A 23,688-nucleotide genomic window follows, 5' to 3' on the forward strand; every position below is an offset into this window, starting at 1 on the left:
CAAATATTGTACTCAAGTAAGAGTACTGTTACTTGAAAATAATGTGACTCAAGTAAAAGTAAAAAGTAGTCCCAAAAAATTACTTGAGACAGAGTAAAAAGTACACAGTGAAGTAATTACCCAAGTGCTGAGTAAATAGTGAGTAACTTCTGATTTTTTTTTTTAACCACAGTATGAACATCAATTTAAAAAATTACAAAATAAAATTTGCAAATTCTGACGTTAATGTGTGTGTGTACAGTCAAAACTAAAAAAAAAAAACACCTGCAATTTACTGCACGGTGTTTTCTCAAGTTATAAGTGAGCTCAAATATCCACGTTTGGGGAGACAGTGCCAGACAAATACTACAATACATGAAAGCTGTTGTTTTTGTTCATCTAAATGTAAACACAAGTAGCACACCGTTGCCTTCATAGTAACGACGACCTTTCCAAGATGGCCGCCAGGTATGCACGACAATCAGTAGGGCTGGCTTATGTAGTTTTAATACCTATGCCCGGGAAGCCCAATAGAAGACGTTGTGCGAGGTCATGTGACCTTCTTTAGTCGTTTGATTCCTGAACTGAACTTAAACGTCACTAATGCTTAAATTGGATTGGCGCTAACAGCGCCTGATGCGGAACTCAAAGTTGTAGTCGCGTGCACAAATAGTTGATAAATAAGCAAAAATTAATAAATAAAAGGAGCGAGCGACATTTAGATAATTTTAACGGAGTAAAAGTACCATTACTTCTTAACAGCAGAAGCGGCGGAAGTGTTTTTTCTGGTCTCGTCAACTCCTGTGACTTATCCACAGCAGGTCCTGAGCGCACAGGCGGAACATAATACAAAAACATTGAAACACAGAGACCCCTATACCACACAAACACCCAAACTTACCTTTATCAACTGAACTGCTAGACATTACTCAAACAGCAATATGAGGATTATGAGGAAAGTTTATTGTACTGTACATTAATTCTGCACGTAAATCACTGCTCTATAATAAATATAAAAATAGAATGAAAGAAAAACAGCACTGGTTCACTCGGCACTTCTTCCCACCACACGCTTCATAATAACCTCCATCCATCCATTTTTCATACCGCTTATCCTCACTAGGGTCACGGGCACGTTGGAGTCTATCCCAGCTGACTTCGGATGAGAGGCGGGGCACACCCTGAACTAGTTGCACATAGAAACAAATAACCATTCGCACTGACATCCACACAGGCGAGCCCAGATTTGTACCCGATTCCTCAGAACTGTGAGGCAGATTTGCTAACCAGTCGTCCACCGTGCCGCCTCACGATAACCTAATGAGATCAATAGAAGAGCTGAATACAAAAGTCAATCCAACAACTATGCAAATATTTAAATGAACATTTACTCAGCTGATAGGGGACATTATTTGCATGACTATTTTTTACGTCTGTCATGTTTCTTGATAATTTCGATGAGGTTATTTTTGTTCACCAGGATGTCACCAGGCCCCAACTTGGCTTGTTGTTTTTCTCTCCGCTGCTGCTCATGGAGGTGAGGTGAGTTGAGGAGCTGGGGAGGTAGGATGGTTCCTGTTGGTTTGACCCTTTTCACCACCCCCAGAAACAAACGTCTGTTGTTGTTGTTGAGAAAAGTGATGGCAGTTCCCCTGTGACCCAGACGACCCGCTCTTCCTACCTAAACAGGAACAAATGTTTCTTTGTGCTTTATTGATTACAACTTAAATACAAATCTATTTCTGAAAAACCACTAACCTGATGGACATATTCATCCATAGTGTTTGGCATATCAAAGTTAACCACCACTCTGACATTAGCCAAATCCAATCCTCTGCCAAGTACACCTGTACTGATCACCACCTCAAAGTCACCACCCAGCAGCCCCTAAATACACAAAAGAACAAACACAGCATATAGTATAGTACTGCATAGACTAACAATGCAAACGAAGCATATAGTACAGTATTGAATAACAATGCAAACAAACAAAGCATATATTATAGTACAGTATAAAATAACAATGCAACATCTCTATTGTATATCAGTTTGTCATTGCCTCAGCAAACAGCACCATAAAAACAAGAATCAAGTTAGTAAAATGAGACAAGCAATGTCACATTATATTAAAGTCTGTGTGGAGTTGCTGATGCATGCTATTTCCTGGAATACACTGACTCCCTTCCTTAAAACCAAATTGGGATTTTGGTGTTAGCCAACTATTTTGCTGGCAAATGGCACAGAACTGAAATGTTTATTCCTGGAGTCTAAGCAACTCTACCAAACAAGAGGATGGAATCAAGAAATACTGTGCAAATGTTTAAAACAGTTGGTCTAAAACATGCTGAATAATTATAAAACATACAGCAATACGTAATTGGATAATTTAATATTATAATGGTATAATTAACTACTAAGGGGTAACCAGCCCTCAAGAGAAAGAAACAAATGATCAAGAATAACATGGTTAAATCCAGTGTGGCTGGAGACACAGACAACCAATTATCCTCTGAACCTTGTGTGTTCTTGGTGACGCTGGCCTCACCTTTAGGATGTGGTTCCGTTCCAACTGGCTCTTGTCGGAGTGGATTGCCACTGTTTTGAGGCCTGTCACCTTGGCGACCGCATCACATAGCAGATCAGCACCGAGTTTACAGTCGACAAACACCACCACTGGAGGCTGATACAATTTATTGTCCTGTAAAGCCAAAGGAAAAAAAGCTGTATAAAATGTGTTGAATAAATACAAATGTATTCCTATACCAAAGCATGATTAGACCATGGATGTATGTATAATTATTAGTTTTAGTTTTATGTTGTGCTTTAACCCTGCATTATGACAATTCTTCCTTTGTCCACATTCCATTCCCTATAAAATCAGGAAAATCATTTTTCTAACGCCGGATAACTACCCAAACCTGACAGAGAACTGTGATCAACTCAAAACGTCATGCCTTGGACCTTGAGAAGGTAGGAACAACACAGCAAAATATGTGTCATACATTTGCACAGACATAGGCCCCCTGCTACTTCAAACTAACCAACATATTCTTCAGAAAGGAGACTGTTCTTTTCCTATGCTTAACAAATGGTCCAAACATTACTGGGATTCCTGGAGTGCAGCCATGATTCTGGGCACACCCATTTCCTGCGCACAGAGACCAGAGCTGCAGCTGTGAGCATCCTTATTTGGTCAAGACCAACCCACCTTTATGGGGAATTAATAGACTAGCAATCATATTCCCATACATCTACTTTAAAATGAAGGGTAAAGTGATTTATCCATCACATTATCCCACATTATTATCCATCCGCCAACATCCCCCAGACTCACGGCTGTGGTGTCCTTGAGCAAGACACTAATACCCCGAAATGCTCCCCGGGCGCTTCAGCTGCCCCCTGCTCCAGTGTGTTCCACTAACATGTGTATGTGTTCACTGTGATGGGTAAAACAAATTTCGTGTGCATGCATGCATGCATGTTCATGACAATCAAAGGTGATTCTTCTTCTTCTTCTTTATACTGTACTTTGTGCATGTTAGGGGTTGTTCTCAAAATTATAAATACATTAGACTTGCAGTGGCAAATCTATACTTTAAAAAAAACATTTTACTGCATATATCACAACCACTTGTGTGTAGAACCTACATTGAGAATTTCAAACAGCTTCTTCTTTTTCGAGGGTTCCTCAACCCACAGCAGGATCTGTCTGACATTGGTACATGGCTGGTTCTTCTCTCCTACAGCAATACGAATTGGGTCTCGCACCAATCGGGCTGCCAGCTCCTCAGTCCCTGTCGGGATAGTGGCTGATGCCATGAGGGTCTGGTGATCTTCAGGGACATGCTCTAGAACTTCTAGTACCTGCTGCTGGAAGCCCATCTTTAGCATAGTGTCAACCTGCAGAAGGTGTCCCAACACAATATGTTAGGATGCACACTGGTCTTAGCAGCCTATTACTGTCTTGATTTAGAATACCATAGTTTTGGTCATACCTCATCAACCACAACAATCTTCACATTTCCCATCTGCACAGCTTTCTGCTTTAAAATCTCAAGAAGTCGCCCTGGTGTTGCTATGACAATCTATAAATGATCCATAATAGTACACAGTGAAGACATTTCAATGTCAACTCATTTGTAATGTGTAAATCTTTTCATTATGAGATAAGGATTGTTGTAAAATGTTGAATTTAATGAATACTTTAATGCTGCGCTTGAGGCGGTGGAGTTGAGGCGGGAGAGGCATGCCGCCCACCAGTAGGGCAGTTCTCATATTAGGGAGGCCAGTCACCACCTCTTTGGCCTGTCTCTCTATCTGAATGGCCAGTTCTCTGGTGGGGGTCAGGATGAGGGCCACAGGGCTGCCCACACTCCGAGTTTGTTCCTTAAAGAGAAGATGCATTGCAACTGGATACACGTGTTACACAATAATATGCAATACATACAGTACACAATGGATATATATAAAGTGGCTACAAATTGTACAGGAAGCTGATTATTGAAGTGTGGACCCAATAAAACTAATACTGTACTTTAATAACAGCACTCAGTCTTTTGTATTCATATTTTTACTCTTATTTAAATTAAATTCCACAACTTACAAGATTTTAGCTGGAGTATGTTCACATTCTACATCCACTGTAGTCTGATGTGCCAAAGGGTTTATAACTATACATCCAATTTCTATACTGTTTGTCCTCATGAGGGTCACGGGTAACAAGAGTGAGTGCGGGTGGGGTACGCTCTGGACTGGTCGTGAGTCAATTGAAGGGGACATGAGAAACAAGGCTCCATTCAGACTCACATTTACACTGCTATGGTAATTTAAAGTTATTTATTAATTAACCTAACATGCATGTGTACTTGGAGAAAACTGTGTAGGCACAGGGAGAACATGTAAACTCCAGAAATGATAAGAAGAAAAAAATCCAACCCAGATCTCCTGACTGTGAGGTAGATGTACTAACTACGATTCCAGCGTGCTGTCAAGTGTAATTTAATGCTAAAATATAGTATTGAAACAGAATGAAAAAATAATTACTGTACCTTTACTGCCCTCAGGACAACTGGCAGGAGAAAGGCTACAGTCTTTCCTGAGCCAGTGTCAGCACTTGTGATCACATCCCTGCCGGTGAGACCAACAGGCAGCATCTGCATTTGCACTGGTGTGGGCATCTCATAGCTGGCTGACTTCAAGTTGGCATTGAGAGTAGCAGGAAAGCCACAGTGTTCAAATTCTATGATGGGCCTCCTTACATCTCTCCCCTGGGTTTCAATGCCCAGTTCTTGTTTAATATGCTGCACCTGCTCATCAGTGAGCCCTGATATGAACAAATCCTCTTTATAGGAATAATTTGATTCAAATGTATTTATAGACACTGCAATAGGTTGATCCTGAGGACTTTCTTTTTCTCCATTTGTGTCCTTCTCATTAAACATTTCCGCCCCAGTCCCCAAGCCCATTTGGGCCAAGTGACGGGCTTTGCATTCCATGCTGCAAACATCACTGTCAGTGGTGTCACAGATGTACTCTCCATAGCGACCACACATCACACAGATAGGTTCTCCTGGCTCTGCCCATCTCTGATTCTTTTTGAATGATTTCACTGGTTCCTCCTCTTCTTCAGTACCACTTGAAGAACACTTCTGCCCATCTTCTTGTGATGGGGTCTTAACCACAGCAACTGGGTCTTCACATGCTTTTACTGTGTTATCTTCAACTTTGCCATATTTGAGCTCTTGGCTAACATTCATAATCGAACTGCCTTCATCATTCTCGTGATCCTGATCAACCTGACCTTTCCTCTTCTTCAAAATTAAGAGTGCGTCTTCTGCTCGTCTCTTCACTTTAAGGGCTCTTGGCATAAACATTTTACTTGCTATTAATCTGGAAACACAAAAACACAACCAAGCATGGTGTTAGCTAAATTTAAATGTTAAACTTAATTTGTGGACTTCCTACGAGAATAAATTACGCTATATTGGGGTAACTTTGCTGTTTCAAGTTGAATTTCAAGTCTCTTCAGACGATAGTATCACGTGTGCTGCTGCTCGAGTGGCCACTCTTAATAAGCACACAGCAAGAGTCAAAATAACAAATTAAAATGGTACGTCAACATTTTGGCCTGAAAAACATACGAACCTACAACGTTCGGAAGCATCTCCTCATATTTAACACGATCAAGTTGGCGGAATGAGCGGTAACCGCTTTGCTGCCTTCCAGCCTTTCAAATCAACCACAACACAGACGCAGACTAATGACGTCATTTATGTAGCATGCTGGGAAGAGTAGTCTACAAAGATAACTGCTATGCTTTTGACTGAAGTCTGACTGAAAGTTTTCCGTCTCCGTGGAAAAGAACAAACCATGTTTTTATATGCTTAATGAAACATCGTTTTCTTTACATACAATTAATTTTTAATAAGACATGCACTATATGAAAGATAGATAGATAGATAGATAGATAGATAGATAGATAGATAGATAGATAGATAGATAGATAGATAGATAGATAGATAGATATGAAGTGGCGTTGAATGCTTGCAATGTTATTGCAAGTCAGATCCACAGACAGAACCAAAATGTGATGTTATTTTCCAACAGCTGGAATAATATTGATAATAAAAATATATGCATCTATCCATCCATTTTTCTACTGTTCTTGTCCTCATAAGGATCGCGGGTGAGCTGTAGCCTATCCCAGTTGACTTTGGTTCAAAGAGAACATACAAACTCCACACAATAATGCAGAGATTTGAACTCCAACGCTCAGAACTATGAGGTCAACAGGCTAACCAGCAGCCCACCGTGCCACCCATGTTAAAACAAAGATTCGAATATGTAAAATGTGTTTTAAATTGTTGTGATATGTAATGTTGAGCTACAAATTTATTTTGGGAGCTAGTCTCAGTCGATTTATCTTTGAAGTAGTTTTACAACCGAAAAGGTATGTACAAAATCAATGGGCAGTGATGTCCTTAAAACATATACAAAAACAGATAGTTAAACTTCATTGCAATAAACCACCAAGGATTAACCACGTGCTACCACTGGGCTACCATGGCATGCTGCCAGTATTGTACTATCAGTGTTAGTCAATTCTCTATTTTCTTGTTAAATTAGTTGTTCAAATTTACAGTATTGCCTGTGTCCTTTTCTCAGATAGTGTACTTTTCGTGTGGGTGTGTGCGTGTGTGTGTGTGTTGGGGGGGGCGGGGGTTAGTTACTCACTTTTTTAAGACAATAAAACTTCGTCATAAACACATACTACCAAATATTTTTTTATGGGGCTCTTGAAAATTTTTTAGAGTGGTTCAGCCCCATAAAATAGGCCTAGCGACACCACTGCCTGCAAGTATATGAGCTTCGTGTTCTATTGGAAAAGCCCAGAGTTCACACAAAAAAAATATTGTGGCTAACATGAGAGGAGCTCATCAAATATTCATGCTTTTTGTTGCAAATAAAGGCAGGGAAACACTTGTTTTTAATCTACAGGAAAAAAAATAAATGTTCTGACTTTTCCTGAAGGCACCGTACGCGCATGCGCACTACGTCCAAGGGTGTAGCGGGTTGGAGCGTGGTTGGAATGGTTTGCAGCTGCAGGGAGGGAAACCGCACCACAGCACCAGCGCTATGAAAAGCGAGTAATGACGCGAATCATACCAATTTTCCACACAAGAACGTGGACACGAAAAGAAGAAATCCTATAATTCCCGATGCACTAAAGAATGAAAACCGGCACAAGAGCACTTTTCCTTGTGAAATTCAAGGAAAGCGACCCTCCTGCTTTGTGCGAAGGAGCCCGTCTCATCTGATGAATGGATGAAAAACACCGCGATTCATTGTGTCAACCAGACAGATTGGAGAGACAGTAACTACAACCATCTCGCTGTTCCATGTCTTCATTTGACAGTTGCTCATTGTTTTCTACCGAATCCATTCGCGTGATGCTTTGGCGCTGCTTTGCTGTGAAGGACTGAAGAAAACGACTGCGTGGAAATATGGGTGAAGTTCAGGACGTAAATAATATGAAGAAGGTCTTCGTTGCTCCAGCTATCAAGTCTTTTGAACACTATGACTTCTCTCGTGCTAAAATCTGTTGCAGTCTCTCATGGCTTCTGTCCAAAGCATATGGGAGAGGTATGTGTATCAGCTACCTGCATCATTGTTTTTGTTATAGTTTAGCATTTCAGCACCATTAATCTGTAACGTGACCGCGGGTATGTTTGTATATCAGTAAAAAAAAAAAAAAAAAGAACCAAAATACTAAATATACAACAGTTCTTTAAATTACCTGAGCCACCATGACAGAGTAACCCTTATGTCCTCAGATGCATCTTATGGATCATTCAAAATTAGTTGTGGGATGGAACAACACAACACAATTTATAAGATTAGATAAAGGCAATTTCATAAGTGGTTTACAGTGATCAATATGTTGCAGTCTTGCATGATGGTAGCTCAGTGTACTGGGTGTCAACGAGTAACCTTGAAAACACTGCACACATCTCATACTAAGAGTAATAGAGAAATTATTAGTATGTGGGGCACATCAGCTTGTTAATATAATAAGGTCTATGACAGATGGTGGTGCACAAATGACTGAATGTTCAATAACATATTTTTTCCCTTTCAATGACCAAATAGTGTGCATGATGGAGAACGCTCTTTATACTGGACATGTAAATAAATTGTATTTAGCACAACCAATGTATACATTGGATAGCAATGAGGTTGTTGTAGCTGTTCAAATATTCAGAGTTATGATCCTGATTGGGTACAGTCAAATGGATTAATGTTATTTAATTACGTATATTAAATTATGTAATTAGGTTTGGTGGTCCGTTTTTTCACACAACATAGATGTTCTGCTGTCCTCTCACGCTGATAGGTTTTTTGATGACTTTTTAGTTGGCCTGTATTGTATGTACCTGCAGAAAAAAATATGACTAATTATAGGAATAACACTGCGATGCTTTCTTGGTTTGACTGCTACAGAGCATCATACAGTATATTAACAAGCAGAGAAGGACATTTTACTTAAATAATAATTTAAAAATATTTTAAGAATTATCCATGTTCAGCTAATGTGTTTGCATCTTAAATGTCATATTTGTATTTTCCACAACTATTAATAGAGATGGCACAAAAATACCATAATTCAGCAATTGTACTGTCCTATTATTGTTCAGATTGCTTTCATCAGCTCTAAAATCAGTAATACATTCGTCTTTGTTGGAACAACACGCCGTCGTAACTGTGGCACACAATCCATTGTCAGTGTGCCGGAAAAGCCCCGCAAACATGAGATCCCTTGCAGATCCTCAGTGCATATTCAATCAGCACTGAATGAAATGGGCTGATTCCAAAAATATAGCCCTCCCGAGAGGGTGAGCGACCGAGCAGGCCTTTATCCAAATCTCAGCCTACGCTTTTCTGTTATGAATGCTTCACATGCATCTCCCTTATTCCATCCATACATATACAGGTACTCAATACTGACCAGCTGATTTCTCAAATTGATGCAAGTATTCGGATTGCAGAGTAAAACCTGGGTAACAACCCCCCATTAGATACATTTAACATGTAAACTGAATGTATTTATTTGTTTTATTTTTATTAGCATAGATACAGTATACTAAAAAAAAAAAAAAAAAGCGCTCCTAGATAAGGAGTAATGAAGCAAAATCTTGATTCCTTCGTTAATTGAATGCTAAGGAATGTTGAAAAGAATGATTGTTCAACTGGGAGGGAACAAAATCCACTTTATTGCATTTTGTGTGAAACTGTGAACACTTGCTTCCTCTCATGTTTGAGGCTACTATGCTAAGCTCATCAGGAGCAAACTGGGCCTCAGTTTGGTCCAATGACAAGAGGGCCTCTCAACCCCCTGAGCCATGCCACCAATTTTAATTGGTTATGTAAATTTATAAAGCAGATGATGATTTCTTTTTTTACCATTTGCAGTGGCAATGTATCATAACTCACCTTTGACCTCTGACTTCCTTGTAGATGATATACTGTATGGGACAGGAGGAAATATTAATTAATTGTCTAGAAACAATACTTTATCGCAGGAATGTAAATACTGAAAGCTTTTGAGCAAACAAGGCTCTGCTGTATCTGTAGATGACCTCATTGACATTGGTCATGAGGATGTGATTCATCGACCGACTGACCATTTATATTTGTTGTGTTGGGGAATGTGAGCAATTGGTCCGACTCTTTACCAAATGTTCTCCACAAAATTCAATTTTTACATCCATTTTGCTGTTGCTGATCTTGGATTTGATGAACATTCCTAATAATTTTCTTATCATTTCTGTCTTAGCTTTCATCCATGATGTGACAGAAGCCAATCAATTAATCGCGGCTGGGCAGGAAACCTTTCACCCTGAATCTTAATCTTATTTGGAAAACTTCATAACAGTGGAAAAATCTTCTTTCTTCGGCAAAATTAAAACTATCATGACCACGGTATCTTCTGAGAATGTACATGTCCGTGAACGTGTGCACGCAAACACATAGTACACAAAGACACATGCTATCACACACACACACAAAACACACACACACACACACATACCAACACATACACAAGTGCATGCATACACACACACACATGCACACACACACGCAACCACACGCACATGCAAATAAATATATACACACACACACACACACGTAACCACACAAACAGACCATTTCTTTTTGATGAGACAGGGTTTTCCCAGGGAGCTGAGTGTTGTACAGATGCAGACACACAAGATGAATCGATAGAGTGGTGCACCTACTGTGGTTGCTATAGTAACATTCCAGGTTTATCCATGTATCTCTCAAGTTACCGCTAAGGAAGGCCAGGGGAGAATGAATAAGGGCTTTAAAAAAGTATTTCCAGATTATCTGTACACTGGTTGGAATATGTCCACATTGGCCAGTATTGCCAAGCATTATGGCAAATTAGCTGCTGTTCTATGCTTCAGATATTAAATGCGATATTCTTAGATTTTTAAAATGTCCTCCCATATGTTAAACAGACAGCATCCCAGCAGACATAAAAGAGCCCTTCTACACAGACCAGTATGAGCAGGAGCATCTGAAGCCCCCTGTAGCCAGTCTCCTGTTGTCTGCAGACCTCTACTGCCAGGCCGCCAGCCTCATTCTGAAGAACAATCCAGCTGAGCCTCTGCTGGGCCACGATGCTGTCATTCAGGCTTTGGCCCAGCGAGGTCTCTATGTCACTGACCACGACAGACTTGTCACTGAGAGGGACCTTCAAAAGAGGCCTCTGCAAATGGTAAGAGTCTATTTATAATTTCAAATGTTTCTGTATTGTTAAAGATATCGTAGATAGGAGATTATTTTTTGGGGGTAATTTACCACCATGTGAATAATGCTGGGAATCACAAATAGTGTAATTTGTTGGCTACCTAACAACCCACTAACCTATCAAACAAATGTCCAAACCAACATAGCTACATATAACAACCTATAAACTGTTCAAACAACTTACTACTTACCGGTTTCTTACGTACAAACCTCCACACCAACCACATGATATATTTATTTGTCTACTGACCTAACGCATCAGCTTACTTACCAACCTGCCAACCTATCTATGTGCCGGAGTACCTACCTACTGACCATCTTGACCTGCCCATCCAACCAACTAATAAACTGGCCTAACTAACTACCTAACCTATCGACACATCTACAACTAGGGCTGCACGATTATGACCGAAATAATAATCACAATTATTTTTATCAATATTGTAATCATGATTATTTATCACAATGATTCCTCATGTTTAGGAAAAACCTTTATTTTTATTGCACTACTTTTCAACAAACAATATGTAACAGTTGTTAGTTCTTTAAATAAGAATAAATGATAGATAATTTTTTTTAAAAATTACCCAAAAAATTCGACTTAAGCAAGGGCTAAATGAATAAATGTGCTATTACAAAGCACAATCACAAATTGCAACATAATGGAAGCAAATACAGTTTATGCATTAAAGGCAATAACGTTAGGCTGCAATCACCAACTTTTCATTTCAAAATCCCCGTCAACATAGTGAATTGTCAAGGACCAAGGTACGCCTCCATTGTTCTGACCGGTGGTCAGTTGTGCAGGGTCAAAAACTGCAATGAACTCGACAGTTGTGATTTCCCTATTTACACCCAGTGTTTTTCACTGTGGTCAGGCCAGCCGGAAAGTTGAAGTCAAGACGGCCACGAAAACGATTGTCAATACTACAGTATGTCTTACCGTGACACTCCGCCTCTCCACCAACGTGCTGCGAGTGCCAACCTCAAAATAAAAGTTTCATAAATTACGAGATTTCTCCAATATCAGTGCCATTTTAGGCTTTTATTTTTAAGTTTGCCCTGCAGCACGTTGCCGGCGCTCATTTAAGCTTTAACCATGTGTTCGCCCTCTGGAAGCTGGCTGACGAGGTTGAGGGCACCGCTGCATATGAAGCACTTTTCATATGCAGCAGTACCCGCATTTATATGTAAAAAATCGTCGACAATCAGGCTCATTTAATCGTGGCAGCCAAAATCGCCATCATGATTAAAATTTTATTAATTGTATGGCCCTATTACAAACCTACCTATCTTCCAACCAATTCATATGCCTACGAACCGGTTGACCTACATAATGAACAGCTTACTCTCCACCAACCAAACAATCAACCACTTACAGTACCTATATTCAATTTGACTCATCGATCCCAGTTAACCTGGTGCATCATTCAGTCAAATTCCTCCTGACTAACTGAACCTTCGTCATGTAAGGCTATGTAACCAAGGTCTTATTGGGAAGTTTTTTCACCCTAATATTTGACATTTGGTGCAATTTGTTGGTGACATTTTCCAGCTCCTATTTTATCTTCTAGTATTAGATCGCTTCATAAAGATGACTGTGTAGGCTGCCAGTTAAGCAGGGATTGAGCATCCTTGTTAGTTTGCGTCTGTGTCTCAATAGGAGGTTTTACTGCCTCAGTGAGCTGCAAGTTGATGTGTGCTAGAAACGATTAGCACACAGTATGCCTGCAGTCTGTTTGCAGAGTCTTGCTGTTTTTAATTTCACTTCCATTCTAATTTAAAAGTTATTTAAGTTCTGCAGGAACTTCAGCAAGACATCATATTGTAGCTGCTATATCCCTAACAAATGTGAAATGAAATGATATATCCAGCTAACACAATAGATATCATCATCAAACATAACTGGGACTTTAAAATGAAGGTTTATATGCTATGAATTTTATCTTGTCCCTCCATACTGACTTTTTCCTCTGGCTTGCACCTTTTTTGACATACTGCCTACTTCTGGCTCTGGAATTATAAATCCACTCTGCATTCTACATAGTTTTTTAATCATACCCTCTTTTGCTGAGTTCTTCCCTTGGCAATTTCTTATCATTTCTCGCTGGACATTCCCACTGTGTTTCACCTTCCACCATCCACCGATCTATCCATTCCGAACACTGCTCTCATCTTCCTTTGGTTAAGCAAAGGTCTGTCCTGTGCTTTACTTATTCCACTGTCAGGTGAAAGCTGCCAACCATACACCAAAAATGCTCACATATTTGTATACTGTAATCACAGCATCATGGTCTGATTGAAGAAGCCTTACTGATAGTGCTCAGTTTCTGACTTTTTCTTTACTGCTTTTGGACCCTTGGAGATTTGTTTTTTAGACGTCATCACACATATCCGTGTCCTGTCATCATCTGACCTGCTCCTCATGTCTACTACAATCAGCCCTCGCTTTCCACTCATGTCCTGTCCAGATGTGCCTTGTTAGTCTGTGTGTATTTAATTTGCTGTTTTTTTTTCTGCTCGTCATTGTATGGGGTGAGCCTGTCCCCCATACTCTTCATGCTCTTCATTGTCCAACTGTGTTTTTGGAATTGGCATTTTATTGATCCTATGCCTTTGCGTTTTTGAAAATAAACCGTTTTTGAGTTTCGTGCTCTTATACTCTTGCCTGACTTCCTGCCTTTTGGTCCACCTGTTTCAGCCTCCACACAACACATTACATGAACATAGACCAGTAAACTAAATACTAAATACACATTTGGACAGGACAGGTGGAAGGAGAAAATCTGACTGGAGGGAGAAATCTGATTGTAGGAGACACACATGAGTAACAGGAAAAATACATTTTTAAAAACTGAAGTATAAAAACAACAACAATAAAGCACTAATTGTTCAAGAGCAAAACGCAGTACAGTAACTGTCACAATTAACTCTTGATTCACTGCACTGTTTGGTTTGAAGACACTTTGAGACACAGCTATTTGGATTATGGTAACTGCTGTGCATGACCATAACAGCGCAGGTGGGTGGTCATTTACAATTTATAAGCCTTCTGAGCACCTGCCCTGGTTGGCTTGCTGACTTGTCTGTTGTGGTTGGGTCACTATTCTATTAGCAGTCTGCACAAAAAGAAAGTGCTTATGATTTTTTTTTCCTGACATGTTGTAGCTAAGAACCACTGACATTTCAGAACTGATTTTGCCCGTTTTTGATTTTGCATGATTCCCCCCCCCCCACCTCATTCATCTTTTCTCAGCCACTTGAGTGACCAGGGCACGAACAAGCACATGTATGTATGATGGCTAAGAATCACGCTTCCACTCACATGTCATGGTGCACGTGGCACCATCAGAATGCTCAAGAAAGCAGGTTAACAGCATAAAGCATGTGACCATGACAATAGTTCGGTGCTATGTGATCATCTTTTGTTTTTGCATGTTCGAACTAAATAACAATTGAAAGGTCAAATACTTTTACAATTGTTACAATATGCTGTTATGCATATTTTATAATTAAAATACATTTTTATGGTGTTTATTAAGAATGATCTTTTGTTGTCATTTCCTTAAATTTTATTAATATAATTGGGACTAAAAACTACGTGCCGGGACTTTTAAGCTGTTTAGCTGTTAAAACAAATCTACTCCTTCTGTATCACAGTGCAAGGGCCATTTTGAACACCCACACTTTACCAAATATGGTTCCTTGCCCAATAAATGGCTACAGAGGAATGATATTCACGATGTGCACTGGATGACTAACAGATTTTCATTTTAAAACCAGTCTGCCTGACTGCATTGCCATGGAAACGGTGAGTGAGGAGAGAAATATGTCAATACAAAAAGGCCACATAATTGGAATGATGAATGATAGCTCCATGTTATTCGACATTTGTGTGAGTGTGTTTTAAGATGTTTACAAACCCAAGTGCAAGATCTCTATGGAAAGGCTAATATACAGATAAACGTGATACATTTTTTGGCTTTCATGTACATTATATTGCATTTGGATGCTTTGCTCCAGTTACTTCAGTAGCTGGAATGGTTAATTGCTTTGCTCACAGCCTTACAAACAGATGCAACTAGAAATCAACAAGCACTGCTCTCTGTCATCTCTCCTTGGTCATAGCCTCTGCTGTGGATTTTATCAACAGAAATGTGTCTATTTCGTGATTCTCATCTCATTTTTTATAGCAGTAAATACTATATAAATTGATCGTAGACATGTCCATGTTAGGAATTTGAAAATGTAGCAGATGTATAATGTAAGTACAGTACAGTACACATCCGATACATTTACATTTGCCAAGATGTTGTCATGGTGAGGATCCACATTTTTCCAAAGTGACAAACCTTGAATTTCAGAAGTTTAATGAATACAAACATGACATAAGACATAAGACAAAGACATGGAAATTAGTCTCTGCTGAACGTAAGAAAAACCCCACCATATACATCTGCTTTATAGGCTTTATGCTGCTGTGTGACTGTGTATCAGAAAAGCCATAAAACTGACAGATTTATTGTCCCACATAGGTTAGGGAATGCTTTCAAACCAAGATGCATCCACAATGTGTACGTCTAGGTTTTCATTGAAGCCATGATGGTATATAATCGATGCATACCTTTCATATCAACAAATGTGTTTGGTAAAGAGGATTCATATTCATCAAACGTGTATCCCCACAGGGCAAATAAGACCTATATAACAATATCCCCAAACGTTTTGCATTTCTGTTAATTGATATTGTCAAAACATGTCTGCGCAGTTAAGTTTGACATACAATATCATGTACCGTATGTATCTCGGAGGATGATGATGATGAACACTGACTGTTCTTTCTGCTTGTCTCCATCTCCGCTGCTTCCATCACACTATTGGGAAGGTAGTCCGTTTCCGTGGTAACACTCCAGTATGCGGGGTGTTATTTGTTGGTGTGGGTGGGTGGTTGCGAGAGTGGGGAGTGCTCATGCTTGCACATGTCATATGTTCACTGTGTATGATGGGGGTGGAACTGTAAGCACCAAGCCAAAGAATTGTGACATGTTGGATTCTAGAAAACATAATCTAGAGGCTAAGCAGAAATTCTAAGATGCTTTTGCACTCCCCTACACGAACAGGAACGACAGGCAGGAAATAATTTGTCTCAAGATTAAACTGATGTCCAGTGTCCTTATGATTGTTTTTTATTCTACAATTGTTCTAATGCACAAAGATATGTGGAAGCAGCAGGGTAGAAGGGAAGCCGATCCGAGCACTCACTGTTCTTGTCAGCCTGAGTGAAGTCACAGCCAGCATGTTGTGCTCAGTGCCAGCGGCAACTCCAGGACAACGCAGTATGGATGGGTAGGCAGTGTGCATTTTACACAACTTAATGTGCTCACAACTGTAGCCTGCTATTTTTTAAGATTATAACAGATCTGATTTATTCCTATCTTGATATTTATTGTATTGAACATGCTACATTCAATTCCCGGCCCCACCTGTGTGGAGTTTGCATGTTCTCCCCGTGCCTGCGTGGGTTTTCTCCGGGAACTCCGGTTTCCTCCCACATCCCAAAAACATGCATGGTAGGTTAATTGAAGACTCTAAATCGCCCGTAGGTGTGAATGTGAGTGCGAATGGTTGTTTGTTTATATGTGCCCTGCGATTGGCTGGCAACTAGTTCAGGGTGTACCCCGCCTTCTGCCCGATGATAGCTGGGATAGGCTCCGGCACTCCCGCGACCCTTGTGAGGATAAGCGGTTCAGGAAATGGATGGGTGGATGAAAATGCTTCATCTGTTTGTGGGTTTGGGTAGAACTGTTGTTGTACCATTGTGAAGCAGATTGTCTTCCCTTGTGAACTAGGAGACTTTGTTTTCAGAGGAAATCGCCTCCTAGTGAGGTCTACCAAGGCTCATACTAAGAATGAGAAACATCTATGGTTTGGTATCCTCTCAAGCATTTGCCCTTAGGTGTCTGAATAACACACCACCTTTCAATGACAATCCAGATTATAATTGTAATTCTAGTTCCATGGTATGAATAGCTAAATGTTTATTTTTGATGGATGGTCATGCTGATGCATGTGTTTACCCATATTGATATCTATATTTAATGTTTCCAAGTCACTGTATTAAAAAAAAGGCAATGAAATTAATCTGGTAATTTGATGTTTTGTTCTATTTCCTGTATTCTTCTGTATCAGCGGAAAAATTGTAATTCTAGAGACCATCCTGTTAATTGTCTTTTGTAGTGGTTCGCATAACTGACTTTCACGCAGTTGACATTGGATTAATTCCCACTCAATGTGCTCTTCACAGTCATCCTTTTATTGGCTGGCGACCAGTCCAGGATGTTGTCAGCCTGTCTGCCAACATCACCTGGGATAGGCTTTGGCTTTTGACGTGACCCTGAATAGGATAAACCGTGAAGAAAATCAGCACATAGAATTCGAAAAGTGTTTTAAAGTTATCTTTGTCTTACACACTTATACAAAATATCCACGTTCTTGTTATATATATCCAATTCACAAGGCTTGGTGTAAGCTGTAATAACACCTAATCAATAAGGAATGAAATGATTCTATTTTTATACTAACAATACTTTTAATTGAGTAGAATTGTTATTACTTTAATTAGGATTTTTTTCTTCATTAAAAGGTACAGTATTAATTACAATATTATATATCATCATATTATTATTACTTGGTGAAGATTTTTTTTCCCAATGCATAGAGGAAATGATACAGTTGCGGTTACAGACTGAAGATGACAGCATAATATAGTAATATATTACATTTGAGTCATTGGGAAAAACTACTTGCCAGGACACAATATGTACTCTAAATTGTAAATTACTTTGAAGACGTAATTAGTCAGATGTGTCATTTTGTGATGTGCGTGGCTACATTTATGCTCACATTTGTACAGCACAAGCAAAATTTTCCTATTGTTATTAGTATTTTGAGTCTGGGTATAATTGCAGGCACTGCTGTGGTTATCCTGTCTTCTATGATTAACTTGGTTCCTACATAATTTTGGGATTTTGGTTGAAGGCTACTAACATTTTAACTTAATTCTCATAGTGAGAAAATGCATTTGCAGAAAAATTCATGCAGCATAATAGCTAAACAACATCAGACTTGGATGACTTCGACAGGTTTATATCGGTAAATGTCTTTCCAGGCAATTTGGCTGTTAACACATACAGGCAGCTGACTAACAGGAATAGTTGCATTCATTTGCAGTCAGGGCTGTGATTACTAATGACTACACTAAGTGGAGTAAAGTGGTAAAACACAATTATTAATCAGTCTGGGATTCTATTTCTTAATCTCTGAAATCATAATTCTTCATTCAACCAAGACTTGTTAAATAATTCTCTTCACTGCCAAATCTTGAAAATCTTCTTACAGTTTAACTTTCTATCAGCATAATGACCAGGTGTCCTAATTCTATTTTCTTTATAGTGTAAAATAGTCTGAGTTTTCGTCCTTTGCGGTTGCATTTGGAAATGAAAAATATACTCCACTATGTTCTCCAGACCCAATGCTTAGCATGTATATGGGGTATTGGATCTTTTTGGCTAAAATATATACATTATGCAGATAACTTTTTTTTTTCAATCTGTGCATAATTAAACATTTTTAAGCGTTATTGTGAGACCCCACTAAGTATAAAATAAACTGCTGCTGGTCATTTTAGTGTTGTAAAATACTGCAGATAAAATGTCCTCATTGTGACCTTCATCGCCGATAAGAGATGGAGGCAGCTGAGTACTGTCCAGCTGAGGGTGCATGAAGTTACTTGAAGCTTGACAGATTCTAATTTAAACCTTTGGCCGCAGCATGGTGCCTACTGCCCTGAATGGGAGGGCTGTGAAACCGAACGCACCAGATTATATTTTTTTACATTTTACTCTATATTTAAAACTGTAAGTCTTTCAGCCGAAAGGATGGCCAGGGGACTGCACTGCAGTATATTACTACTTGGTTCAGTTGGTTCGTTTCCTCACAGGATACCCTTGAACTTGAATAGAAATGCTGTAATCAGCATAGTTTGCATCTTAGAAGTCACTGAGTTTCAAGGTCCTACTGCCATATGATGTAGTGAACTACTGTACATCGCATAAACGACAGCATCCACTCTTCTGGGAAGGCTTAATTATGTTTTGACCTTAGTTAAATAGATTTTAGTCAATAGGAGAAAATAAAATACACCTTTTGTTATGTGGTGTTGATCAAGATTGTGGTGTTGATCAGATTTCAGACAATAAGAACATGACTTTTCAGTGGGACATTGTGAAAACAGTGGGAAAGGATTCAAAAGAGGAAAGCCAAAAAGGTGTATGTTTGTAAATGTTGGGAAATGATCCATCAAAAAGTGTCTAATAAGATAAATAAATACAAATAAACATAAGCAATGGGAAGATTGGTTTTATAGTTGCAACATTTGGCAAAACGTCCTCTCTTTACAGCCATCTTTTTTTCCTCAGTGTTTGATTCCACCACTAGTTAATGAAAACACAGCACACTGGGCAGATGTGTTCAATATATTCAGTGTATATACATGTGAAGATGAAGTAATTTATAGCTGCAAGCAGCATATGCAATCAGTTAATCCAAAGGTTATCCAGCATGATGTCAATTCATATCACAGAGGAAAAGCCCTTACTACAAATGGCAGGGCCTTTTTTCTGTGGGTAAATATGCATCTAAATACAGAAGCTATTTTTCTTGCCTCTAGCTTTCATCTGACATTTCCACATAGTCATCTGATCTTTCCCTGTCCGTTTTTCTTTCTTTCAGTGCAACTCTCACTCAGTTAATCCATTGACAGCTCTACATATGTAAAATGCGTTAAAGAAACACCATGCGGTAACTTTAACATTAACCTCTTTGAAATTGCCATGGGAGCATTGGATCACCTATACTACCTGTGCGATCTGTATTATTGGTCGACTAGCAGTGGTGATGCAGAGTACACAGCAACTACAATTTACGAGGAATAGTCGAAAAGTAATGAGCCCAGTTTAATTTAACCTACTAAGAATTGCTTTTTTTCCAGAAATGTTCACAGTGGGTGGCATGGTGGATGACTGGTTAGCACATCTGCTCACAGTTCTGAGGACCGGGGTTAAAATCCTGGCCCCGCCTGCGTGGAGTTTGCATGTTCTCCCCATGCTTGCGTGGGTTTTCTCCGTGTACTCCGGTTTCCTTCCACATCGGTTCGCAGCTGAGTGTGAAGCGGCTTGGATGAGAATCAGCACCTCCAAATCTGAGACCGTGGTCCTCAGTCGGAAAAGGGTGGCGTGCCCTCTCTGGGTCGGGGATGAGGTGCTGCCCCAAGTGGAAGAGTTCAAGAATCTTGGGGTCTTGTTCACAAGTGAGGGAAGAATGGAACGGGAGATCGACACGCGGATCGGTGCAGCGTCTGCAGTGATGCAGACTTTGTATGGTCTGTTGTGGTAAAGAAGGACAAAGCCGAAAGGCGAAGCTCTCGATTTACCGGTTGATCTACGTTCCTACCCTCACCTATGGTCACGAGCTGTGGGTTGTGACCAAAGAACAAGATCCCGGATACAAGGGGCCGAAATGAGTTGCTCCGCAGGGTGTCCGGGCTCTCCCTTAGAGATAAGATGAGAAGCTCGGTCATCCGGGAGGATCTCAGAGTAGACCCACTGCTCCTCCACTTCAAGAGGAGCCACATGAGGTGGCTGGGGCATCTGATTCAGATGCCTCTCGGACGCCTCCCGGCTGAGGTTTTCCGGGCACATCCAACCGGGAGGAGACCCCGGGGACGACCCAGGACACACTGGAGAGACTACGTCTCTCGGCTGGCCTGGGAACGCCTCGGGATCCCCTCGGAAGAGCTGCAGGAAGTGGCCGGGGAGAGCGAAGTCTGGGTGTCCATGCTAAAGCTACTGCCCCCGCGACCCGACCTCGGATAAGCGGTAGAAAATGGATGGATGGATGGATGGATGGATAGATGTTGGATGGATAGGGTTGAAGGTGAGCTGGAGCCTATCCCAGCTGACCTTGGATGAGAAGTGGGGTATAACCTGGACAGGTCACCAGCCAATTGCAGGGCTGAATTAAATAGCTAGGATAATAAATATTGTACAGTGAATTTCTATTAATCACATTAGAATTTGCATCTGTACCTTATGTTGTGGCTGATGAATATATTCTAATCCTGGGAAGGACTTGTGCTGCTACATTGACCATTCTCCTTCCCAATGCCCTGGTCGCACTGAATTAATTAAGAACTATAGGTCTGTGGTCAAGTTAAATAACATTGGTTCTCCTTGTTGACATTTTATGTCCTCAGACCACAGCAGGTTTAAATCAATATCCGGAGATTCCTCCTGAGAGGAGATCAGATGAAAGAGGGAAATAGCCTCTGAGGAATAAAATCACATTCTGATTGGACTTGCCTGGAGTTGATCGTTTATTGTTCCTACAGCCACAATAAATGTAGCTGTAACTGATAACATGACTTGTTTGTTTGTATTGGTTTGTTGGTGTTTCTCAGGGGAAGATTTCCCCAGTGCTTAGACAGACTCAATAAAGGCGAAGAAGAAACATCTTGGCAGTCTATTATTAAATGGGATTGGTTTGCTGCTGGGTTGCCACAGACTCCAAATTTAGCTTTACACTAAAGCATTCAACATCACAGAGAAAACTGACTACACAGTGAAACCATACTCTTAAATTTTGCTCAACTGACAGACATCATTATATATTTAGCTAAATTTAGGGAAGTAATGCTAGGCTTGTGTCACAAAGTAGACTTGAAATGTATTGATCCAGTTGGAAATTTTGGTATCCAGTAACAACATTAGCGACAACAAATACGGTATAGCACACCCAACACCACAGGCACAACAATGAAATATTGAAAGAGATCCAAATAGTTCTCTAATAAATGCACATTGTGCAAAATGCGCAGTGTTTATTGGCCTCAAGAGGTAGTTTTTAACCACTACTCAATCACATTAAGGAAACTATATGCAGAAACTGTCTTCTCTTTGCAGGCCCAAAAAAAAGTAGTTTCATTTGGAAAGCAAGGAAATATAACTGCTTTCTCATTTGTCAAATAAGTTGACTAGTTCATGAAAATACGTTTTCTGAATTTTACAGCCTTCTCTTATGTCACTGACTTATTTTAAAAATTCCAGTCACATGATTGAAAGAACTACAGCATACAGTATATTTAATGTCGTTCCTATTGGCTAAACTGTTTAAGTTAGGTAAACTGGGTATTTTAGGCTTAGTTGGATGCATTTGTTTTCAAGGCAACAGCTACAGTACAAGAGAGCATTAGACTGTGAATAGTTTCACATTTACGCTTAAGACTCTCGAGTCCTCCTTACAATTATATCTATTTTTGATAAATTGTTAAACAACACAAATTCAGTTTTGGGTCTTGATTTTGACAGAAGTTGTTTAGATGTTCAAAAACATTTTGTAAAATAATATAACTCTGATTTTAGGCAAAAGTTTTGTCTGTTAGTCACTCCATGGATAAAAGCCTCAGGAAACTCAAAATATTTGAAAAACCTTTTAACATAATGAATTTGTGTTTACCTTCTCACTCATGAATAACACAGTCTAGCACCCTGATACAAGTGATGCTAAAATGTAATTCACCCTCCAATTCTTCTTTTTGCAGAGTGCCCATCTGGCAATGATCGACTCTCTGATGATGGCGTACTCAGTGGACACTTTGATTGTGGAGAAGGTGATGGTCAGCATTCGGCAGTATTCATCCTGCTACTCTGAAGAGGAAATGCCATACGACACAGAGGATGCCGTCACCACCTGGATCAACAAGGTTGGTGGGAGACAGTATTATGTTAACTTGTCTATGTGCAAAACGTTATAGCCAGTACTGCACTAAAAATAAGTAGCTAGTATGTTTTTGTTACTGTGCCACGAATGCAAGAAATCAACCATCTTGAAAGACACACGTGCACGCATGCACGTGCGCACACACACACACACACACAACCACACACAAACACACGCACACACTCATGGTTATATATTCCTGCTGGTCAGACATATGGCTCACCAGTGGAGTGCACTTGCATTCCAGAGGTCTAAAATTCACCAGATTAGTAGATGAGTAAAGTTAAAACAGTATGAAGCTGAGATAAGAAAACATACACATTTCGATGTGCAAAGTCTGGATTTAATCTAATTAATTTATCATTTGATTTGATGGGAGGTAGCCAAAACCCCAGTGTGTCTGAAGAAAGTCTCTAATAATGCATCTCTTTGAATGAGTACCGTATTTTACGGACTATAAGTCGCACCAGCCAGAAAATGCATAATAAAGAAGGAAAAAACATATATAAGTCGCACTGGAGTATAAATCAGTTCAGGGTGTAC

At 39.8% G+C, this 23,688-nt stretch overlaps 2 protein-coding genes across 6 annotated transcripts in view; one reads left to right on the forward strand and one right to left on the reverse strand.

The window, feature by feature from the left end:
• Positions 1-921: 921 nt before the first annotated feature.
• ddx59 (DEAD (Asp-Glu-Ala-Asp) box polypeptide 59) lies at positions 922-6,215 on the reverse strand. 4 transcript variants are annotated; one of them, XM_061683682.1, is made up of 8 exons: positions 6,124-6,215; positions 5,028-5,868; positions 4,183-4,365; positions 3,975-4,064; positions 3,628-3,879; positions 2,525-2,677; positions 1,738-1,866; positions 922-1,660 (listed from the first exon to the last, which is right to left on the reverse strand). In XM_061683682.1, exons 2-8 carry the CDS (start codon positions 5,850-5,852, stop codon positions 1,400-1,402), a joined length of 1,893 nt encoding a protein of 630 aa, XP_061539666.1. In that variant the 5' UTR covers positions 5,853-5,868; positions 6,124-6,215; the 3' UTR covers positions 922-1,399. The 4 variants fall into 4 exon arrangements, with proteins under 4 accessions (XP_061539666.1, XP_061539665.1, XP_061539668.1 ...); XM_061683681.1 differs by having other exon boundaries at positions 6,128-6,212; XM_061683684.1 differs by having other exon boundaries at positions 1,408-1,568; positions 6,128-6,212.
• A 1,337-nt stretch (positions 6,216-7,552) lies between these two features.
• Positions 7,553-23,688, forward strand: part of camsap2a (calmodulin regulated spectrin-associated protein family, member 2a) — a 47,288-nt gene continuing 31,152 nt past the window's right edge. For both annotated transcript variants that reach the window (XM_061684347.1, XM_061684348.1), the window contains exons 1-3: positions 7,553-8,121; positions 11,019-11,278; positions 22,967-23,128. In XM_061684347.1, coding sequence (XP_061540331.1) covers positions 7,983-8,121; positions 11,019-11,278; positions 22,967-23,128 — 561 coding nt within the window. In that variant the 5' untranslated portion in view covers positions 7,553-7,982. The remainder of the gene's footprint in view (positions 8,122-11,018; positions 11,279-22,966; positions 23,129-23,688) is intronic.

Source organism: Phycodurus eques, chromosome 8 (assembly GCF_024500275.1).
Source record: "Phycodurus eques isolate BA_2022a chromosome 8, UOR_Pequ_1.1, whole genome shotgun sequence".
NCBI lineage: Eukaryota > Metazoa > Chordata > Actinopteri > Syngnathiformes > Syngnathidae > Phycodurus > Phycodurus eques.